Consider the following 9385-nt stretch of genomic DNA (forward strand, 5'->3'; position numbering starts at 1 on the left):
GACTGCCAAGAAAACAAACAGATTCAGCCTGGAGAGGGTTAAACCAAGCTACTCCTTGGAGGCAAGGATTCTGGGGCTTCGTCTGACATACTTTAGACATGTTGTAAGGAGAGACAGGTCCTTGGAGAGGGGACATTATGCTTGGGAGGGTGGAGGGACAGCACAGGAGGGGAAGATCCTCTATGAGGTGGATTGATTCAGTGACTGGGATAATTGGGATGGGTGTGTTAGAGACAGTGCGATTGGCACAGGACAGAGCAGGGTTTAGGGCTGTTGTACAAAGGGTCGCTATGAGTCGCAAATGACTCGAAAGCACATAACAACAACAATAACATGAACAGCTGAGTAAACCTGCAGCACACATACAACCACATATACTTCAAGACATACTGTCTTTAACCATGGAGCTGTACATTTGATGGGGGAGGTGGTGAGGGGAAATTAGAAGAATCTGTTCTCGAAAATAATGTACTCAAATTTTGTAAATAAACTAGTATAAATTTAAACAGTCAAGTTGGGGAGGGGGAGGGGAGGGAGGGGGTAAAATGTGCAACAGTATATGAATGAATGTCTAACTTTTCTATAAACATTTGTTAAAATCACCATTTAAATAAAAACATTTATTTCAAATACAAACCCACCTACAACCAGAAGATAAAATAGATGAATGGGACCTTCTAAGACTCAAGTCCCTATGCACATCCAGAAACTTCTCCAACAGGGTAAAATTGTAAGGCACAGACTGGAGAAAAGTATTTGGTAATGACATGTAAGATAAGGGACTTATATCTAGAATTTATAAAATACTTGAGCACCACAGCAAGATAAAGGTCAATAATCCAATAGAAAAAATGGACACAGGATATGAACAGACACTTCACCAAAGAAGACATTCAGATGGAGAATAAACACATGAAGAAATTTTCAAAATCCCTAGCTCTAAGAGAGATGCAAATTAAAACAACTATTAGATATCATCTCACCCCAGAACAGCAAGCAACAAATGCTGGCAAGGTTGTAGGAAAACTGGAACCCTTATTCACTGTTGGTGGGAGTGTAAAATGGTGCAACCACTGTGGAAGCCGGTGTGGCGCTTTCTCAAAAAGTTGCAAATAGAGATACCATTTGACCCAGCAATTCCACTACTGGGAATATACCCCAAAGAGACCATAACTGGCACCCATGCAGATATATGGACACCTATGTTTATCACAGTTTTGTTCGCAATAGCAAGGAGTTGGAAACAACCTAAGTGCCCACCAACAAACGAATGGATAGAGAAGCTGTCGTATATTCATACAATGGAATACTATGCTGCATTGAAAAACAAGGAACTCATGCAATATTATGCAAAATGGATGACCCTGGAAGACATTACGCTGACTGAAAATGTCTCAGTCACAAAAGGACAAATATTGCAAAGGGCCACTGTTGTAAAACGGGACCAAAATCGGGGTTGGGGAGAGACTGAGAAAGATGGGTTCAATAATGTATACTGCATTGAAACAGATGAGGGAGAAAACTGTTTAAGAGGGATATGTGATTAGGTATTATTGTCATGACAGGAGTCCAGAGCAAAGGCTGCATAGTGGAGTGGACCTGGGGGCAGGGAATGTAAAACAATGAAAGAATTTTTTTTTTTGTTTTACTTTTCAAAGAGAAGAGTATAGTAGGGGGGTAGGTGTGGGCAGGGAGAAAAGTTCAACAATGAATTAATGGAAATCTAAAGTCTCAGTAAATTTTCATTAAAATTAATAATAAAAAAGAAAATCCCAGAGACTGTCTCTTTTTCTCACTCCACTTCTCCCCACCCCATGACTAAGGGAACATTTCCCCCCTCATGTTTATATATGTTTGCATACAGAATCGGTATACCTTGTCTACCATTCATGTACATTGCATTTCACACACTCATAATGTGTTTCAAATGATCACTCATATATATTGTTTTATAAAATCAATCACATTTATCTATGGCTACTATTACTCCATCCTTTCAAGTCCCCATCGGATATTTTCTAACTCCTTGGTACCCATCCAATCACCGAACTGTTATCCTAGTAATGTCATCCCCTCCTCACCTTCTGCCCCCCTCTCCTCCTCTTCCCCTTCCTCTTTTGGACTTTTATCCACATCTTACTCGTTGTTTTGTTGTGTACCATCAAGTCGAAATTGGCCCATACTTGACCCTCTGGCAGATTTTCAGAGGCAGTTAATCGCACGGGAGGAGACTGACCATCCTTTTCCCATGGAGCAGCTGGTGGCCTTGATCTGCGTACCTTAGGGATTGCAGCACAGCTTCTTGTCACTAGAGCACCAGAGTTTCCTTCTTACCTGTGGTCTCTGTGGCTTGGTTGGTTAAAGCACCTACCAAGTAAATAGGAAATCCTGGGTTTGAACTCCAGTGGGGCCTTCCTAGCTACTTTCTGTGTTTGATGAGTAGTGTCTTATCAGTTATCCTTCTCTTTATATAATAATGGTCTTACGTAGTATTTGTCCTTGTGAGCCTGAGTTAGTTCATGCAGCATAATGCTCTCTAGACATTGTGGCTGTATACCATCCATCGAGTTGGAACTGACCCATAGCTGACTCTCCGGTGGTTTTCAGAGCCAGTTTGTTGTATTTTATAATATTGCTACTCCTTAGTACTGTGTAGTATTCCATGCAGTGAAAGTATCCTATTTTTTCAATCTATTCTTTTGTTGATGGACATTTGGACTGTTTGCATGTTCTTGCTAGTGTGAATAATATTATGATCATGGGTGTACACTTCTGTCTCTGTTTTGATTTTTTGTGGGTATATTCTTAACAGTGGAATAGCTGGGTCGTATGTTCAGCCTTTTGAAGACACATCAAACTATCTTCCAGGGTGGTTGTTCCATTTTACAATCCCACCAACAGTGTATGAGAGGTCCTATCTCTCCACACCAACTGCAACATTTATTGCTTGCTGTCTTTTTTTTCTGTCTTTTTTAAAAAAATTTATTATTAATTTCAGTGAAAACTTAGAGAGACTTTGGGTTTCCATTCATTGTTGGACTTTTCCCCCCTCCCAACCCTCTCCCCTAGTACACTACTCACTTGAAAAAGTAAAATTCTTTCATTGTTTTACAAACCCTCCCCCAGGTCCACTCTACCATGCAGCCTTCACTCTGGACTCCTGTCATGACAAAAATAACTAATCACACATCCCTTTTAAAGAGTTTTCTCCCTCATCTGTTTCAATGCAGTATACATTATTGAACCCCCAACCCCGATGTCAGTTCTATTTTACAACAGTGGCACCATGCAATATTTGTCCTTTTGTGACTGAGATACTTCACTTGATTGCTGTCTTTTTAAACTTTGTCACTGCTACTGGGGTGAGATGGTACCTCATTGTGGTTTTCACTTGTATTTCTCTTATTGACACTCATTTTAAGCATTTTTTTTCATGTATCTGTTGGCCATCTGAGTATCTTCCTTTGTGAAAGGTCTTTCCATGTCTTTTGCCCATTTTGTAATTGCCCTATTGGTCTTTTTCTTTGGAGGCCCTATAAGATTCTGTACACTTTTGCTCTGAGACCTTTTTTCCTCATCTGTAGGCTTATTTTGGGAGGGTTTTTAAAACTTATTGGAAAATGTTGGGTTGGGGTGTTTTTTTTTCCATTTTTATTTTATATTGGTTTGCTTAGATGTAACTTGTGGTTGCTGTGAAGCTGAACACTGTGTCAAACATCTGTGTCAACACAGATGTGTCAAATGCAAGAATGGTTACCCATGGTGGACAGTGTTTGGTACAGCTCCTGATTAAAACAAACTTGGAAGCTGGAGTGGCATCCACTTCCGAAAAAGCTTGCCTCCGGAAACCCGATGAACCTGGAGAGAGGATGAAAGTTACACAAGCATTCAGGTCTTTCGTTCATAGGGTCACTATGAGTAGCCTATGACTCGACAGCACTTAACAACAACAACAACAATTACTTTGCGTACAAAGTTCTTGTACATTGTGTTTCATGCTAACCTTCACTCACACTATGTGTCATACACACATTGCCAATCACTATGTTTAATAAAATTAATCACCATTGAACTATGCCCACCATTACCCTGTCTGGGAAAAAAGTTTTTTAAACTCACAGGAATCTAATTTTTAGAAGATCCCATTCATTGGTATTTTCTTTTCCTCTCCTGGTTGTGTACTTATCCTACATTTTATAATTTATAAACTTTGTAGCAACTTGTATTCCACAATTGGTAATTAAGTAAAACATATTTTGAAAAAGAGTTTAAAGGTTTCATTTGGAATGTACAGCCAAGCACAATCAATAAGAGTGCATCTGAATTAAAAAAAAAAAAAAGTTTCATTTGGAAATGAGCAAAACAATTATACCTCACACCATTTGATCTTGGCTACTTTTTGAAGGAACTCTACTAAATGCAATCCCTAACTTTTTCTCTCTACAGTAAATTATTTTAGTCAACACATGATATTTTATTTGACTGAAGCAATGAAACGAGATTGTTCTGACAGTGGAGAAATCTGATTTGGCAAAACTAACAATAAAAACCTGCTCTATTAAGTTATATGACTTTTTTTTATATTTGACAAGTATTTTCAACTTGAAGGAGGATAGAAAGAGAATGGGATGCCTTTGAGCTGTGGTGCTGAAGAGTATTGAACGTACCATGGACTGCCAAGAAAACAAACAGATTCATCCTAGAGAGGGTTAGACCAGGCTGCTCCTTGGAGGCAAGGACTCTGAGGCTTCGTCTGACATACTGTGGACATGTTGTTAAGGAGGGAGAGGTCCTTGGAGGACATCATGCTTGGGAGGGTGGAGGGACGGCGCAGATGGGGAAGGCCCTCAATGAGGTGGATTGATTTAGTGACTGGGGTAATCGGGATGGGTGTGTAAGAGGCAGTGCGACTGGCACAGAACAGAGCAGGGTTTAGGGCTGTTGTACATAGGGAGGGGAGGGAGGGGGTAAAATGTGCAACAGTAAATGAATGAACGTCTAACTTTTCTATAAACATTTGTTAAAATCACAATTTAAATAAAAACATTTATTTAAAATACAAACCCACCTAAAACCAGAAGGTAAAATAGATGAATGGGACCTTCTAAGAATCAAGTCCCTATGCACATCCAAAAACTTCTCCAACAAGGTAAAAAGGGTAGCCACAGACTGGGAAAAGAGCAATGTGGCATCAGGATTGGTGGAAGAATCATCAACAACCTGCGTTATGCAGATGACACAACCCTGCTTGCTGAAAGTGAGGAGGACCTGAGGTGCTTGCTGCAGAAGATCAAGGACTACAGCCTCCTATACGAACTGCAGCTAAATGTCAAGAAAACGATTCTAACCACAGGGCCAACTGGCAGCATCAGCATGGATGGTGAAGAGATTGAGATAGTTAACAGTTTTAATTTACTTGGATCCACAGTCAACACTCTTGGTAACAGCAGCCAGGAAATCAGGAGACGAATTGCATTGGGGAAGTCGGCTGTGAGGGACCTCTCAAGAGTACTGAAGAGCAATGATGTCAGGTTGGAGACTAAGGTGCTTCTGATCCAGGCTATAGTCTTTGCAATTATGTGCTATGCATCAGAGAGTTGGACACTGAATAGGGTTGACAGAAAGAGGATTGATGCCTTTGAGCTGTGGTGCTGGCGAAGAGTGTTGAATATACCATGGACTGCTAGGAGAACAAACAGGTTTGTCCTGGAGAGGGTGAAGCCAGAGTGCTCCCTGGAGTCAAGGATTCTGAAGCTTCGTCTGACGTATTTTGGGCATGTTGCAAGGAGGGACTGGTCCTTGGAGAAGGACATCATGCTTGGCAGAGTGGAGGGGAGGCGAAGGAGAGGAAGACCTTTGGTGAGATGGATCGATTCTGTGACTGGAGCAGTGGGAATAAGTGTGTTTGAGATGGCTAGGGTGGCACAGAATAGAAGACCATTTAGAGCTCTTGTACACAGGGTCGCTGAGTCACAAGCAACTCAATGGCACATAACAACAACACCACCACAATGACATATCAAATAAGGGACTTATATCTAGAATTTATAAAACACTTGAGCACCACAACAAGATAAAGGTAAATAATCCAATTGAAAAATGGGCACAGGATATGAATAGACACTTCACCAAAGAAGACATTCAGATGGCCAACAAGCACATGAAGAAATGTTCAAAATCCCTAGCTCTGAGAGAGATGGAAATCAAAACAACTATGAGATATCATCTCACTCCAGTCAGAATAGCAAAATTTAACAGAACAGCAAGCAGCAAATGCTGGCGAGGTTGTGGAGAAACTGGAACCCTTATTCACTGTTGGTGGGAATGTAAAATGGTGCAACCACTGTGACAGGTGGTATGGCGCTTTCTCAAAAAGTTGCAAATAGAGATACCATTTGACTCCGCAATTTCACTACTAGGAATATATCTCAAAGAGACCATAACTGACATCCAAGCAGATATATGCACACCCATGTTTATTGCAGCTCTGTTCACAATAGCAAGGAGCTGGAAACAACCCAGGTGCCCATCAACAAACGAATGGATAGAGAAGCTGTGGTATATTCACACAATGGAATACTATGTTGCATTGAAAAACAAGGAACTCATTCATTATTATTCAAAATGGGTTACCCTGGAGGACATTACGCTGAGTGAAATATCTCAGTCACAAAAGGACAAATATTGCATGGTGCCACTGCTGTAAAATGGGACTGATATCAGGGTGGGGGTAAGACTGCGAAAAACTGGATAAATTGTGTATACTGCACTGAAACAGATGAGGGACTGAATAATTTTAAAGCGATGTATGATAGGGTATTATGGTTATCACAAGAGTCCACAATTAAGGTTGCATAGTGGAATGTACTTGGGGCAGTGGGAGGGGTGTGGGGGGATTGTGTACCAGGGAGGGAGTCTTTTACTTTTGAAAGAGAGGAGTGAACTGGGGGGCGGGAGGAGAGGGCTGGGTGGGTAGAGAAGTGCAGCAATGAATGAATGGAAATCCAAATTCTCTGTAAATGTTCATTAAAATGATTTTAAAAAAGAAATAAAAATAGTGCAAGATCTCAAAAAAAAAATCCTTTGCAAGGCAGGTAGTTCTCAAATCTCTGCTTTCAAAAAATATTGAAGGGAGGTTTCACTGACCAGTCAGCTCACAAATCAGAGCGTAAATGATAACACTGTTCAATTGTAATTAACGTTCTAAAACAAAATGTGTATCATGATTGTATAAAAACCAACTTAAAAAAATAACTGAGGCAATTAAAGTCATGGAACAAAAATATGCCTAAATTGTTGAGTAGAAAACTAACCCAGCCTACAAAGTTTTACACAAACCACAATTTACAAAGAAAGAACTGTCACTATTTCTCTGTTGACATTCTGATAGGGCATTCTGGTGGCCTAGTGATAAGGAGTTGTACTGCCAATCTAAAGGCAGGCAGTTCAAATCCCCTAGCTGCACCACGGGACAAAGGTGGCCAATCTCCTGCCATGCAATTTGTTGTTGTTGTTGCTGTGTACCAGTGAGTCAGAACTGATTCAAGCTCTAAACCACAGAGATGACTGTTTATCTTTCTCTTCTGGAGTAACTGGTGGATTTGAACCGTGTACCTTTTTTTTGTCAGCATAACTTCTTACACTAAACTGTCAGAGCTCCCATGTGATTTATAGTCCCTGAAAATCCACTGAAAGGTCAGATATGAGTGGGTCCCAACTCCACTGTTGTTATTGCTGTCAAGTCTCCTGCAGTTTAAGTGACCCTATCTATGTTCAACAGCTCTGAAGCCTGATCTGCCCTGAGCCAGTCTCACTGACTCCAACCCACCTACACACTCCAAGGCAAACAGCATTAACATGACTCTGGTGGCTTAATAGTAAAAATGGAAATCCAAAGTCTCTGTAAACATTCATTAAAGTTAATTTTTTAAAAAGCTATTTATAAAAAAAGAAATAGTAAGGTGTTGTACTGCCAACCCAAAAACATTTGATTCATATCCACCAGCTGCTCACTTAGTAGGAGTCAGATGGGCAATCTCCTCCCAAGTGACTCTGTCTCTGTAAACCAGCCGGAATGCAGCATACTTTCTACTCAAAAGTACAAAACAACAACAATCGCCACGAACCTCCTTCCAACCCCTTGCACTTGTGTATACGAACATGGTTTCAAACAGATGTAGCCATCTCAATCTTAAAAGGCCACAGGGAGCTCTGTTGGCCTAGTGGCAAGAAGCTGCAATCCCAGAGATGTGCAGTTCAAATCCACCAGATGCTCTGCTGGAGAAGGAGGGGCAATCTCCACACACACACACACACACACACACACACACACACACACACAAATTTTAAAAATTAAGAAGAAAGCCCAGAGAATGTAAGAATTATGCACACAAATGCATTTACCCCTTTAAGTGGCATATTGAGACAGAAAACCTAAAGCAGCTGATTTACTTGCTTCTAATTCTTGGTGTTGCAAAGGAGATCTGTGCTAAGATTCACGAGCCTGTGACTTTGTGCGGGAGATCGTCAGTCCTTTGCTGCCCAGGCTCGTTCAAGTTGCCAGGCTCTTGGTCAGCAGTCGCTTGTGCCCTCTCCGATTCCAGCTCAGTGACCTTCCATCAGCTTTCCCGAATTAATCTTTGAGATTACTAATCTGTGATCTTCCTCCCCCGGGAAAAGTGAGTGGATTCAAGCTGCCGAGTTTTCAGTGTCCACAGTCCGTGCGATCTAAGAAGTATGACCCTTAACTTTCTAAGTCCTCACCAGCAAGACTCCTAAAAGTAGGGCCAGTGGACCAGTGGGCTTGTCTTCACTAGCAGAGAAAACGACTGGTGCCACCGCGCTGAAAAGGGCACACTTGGGGAGAATAAGAGAAACTGAGATGCCGGAGCTGGTGGGAAGAGAAAAAGAGGCAGTTACTGGGCTGAGATCAAGGGGGACTCGGCGGGTTTCGAACTCGCGGTCCGTAGAGTTAAGTTGGCTCTCGGCTGTTCCGTGACTCGGGGCAAGCGTGGCAGCCGGACGCCATCGTGCAAGAAAGACGCTGGCACCTCGCTATCCTCTTTGGACTTGCCCGACACCGGAATCTGGTCGGAGACTCAGTTTCCCCGGACCCCGGGCAGGCCGGGCCTCGAACCCGCCGTCCGCCGGAAGCGCCCCTCCCACCACCATCACCACACTTCCGGTCCAGCCCGGAAGCTGCGCGCGGCGGCGGAAACTGTCCCCGCACGGCCGCCGTCGCCCAGCCTGCGCGCTATTGTGCCCGACCCCCCGCGCTTCCCCCGGTTCCCTTTCACTTCCGGGGCCGCGGGTTCCGTCACAACATCCCGTTGGCTTTCCTCAGGCGGCGGGACCGCTGCAGCCGCCGCCTCCCCCGACCGCCCGC

At 42.6% G+C, this 9385-nt stretch overlaps 1 protein-coding gene across 1 annotated transcript in view; it reads left to right on the top strand.

Moving 5' to 3' along the window:
- BOD1L1 (biorientation of chromosomes in cell division 1-like 1) overlaps nt 1-9385 on the top strand; it is a 135441-nt gene that overhangs the window by 40924 nt on the left and 85132 nt on the right. The window contains exon 2 of the mRNA XM_006884541.1: nt 9123-9383. Within this exon, the coding sequence (XP_006884603.1) occupies nt 9123-9383 (261 nt within the window). The remainder of the gene's footprint in view (nt 1-9122; nt 9384-9385) is intronic.

The sequence above is a fragment of the Elephantulus edwardii genome, unplaced genomic scaffold (genome assembly GCF_000299155.1).
Source record: "Elephantulus edwardii isolate Elephantulus edwardi_28Jun2011 unplaced genomic scaffold, EleEdw1.0 scaffold00035, whole genome shotgun sequence".
Taxonomy (NCBI): Eukaryota; Metazoa; Chordata; class Mammalia; order Macroscelidea; family Macroscelididae; genus Elephantulus; species Elephantulus edwardii.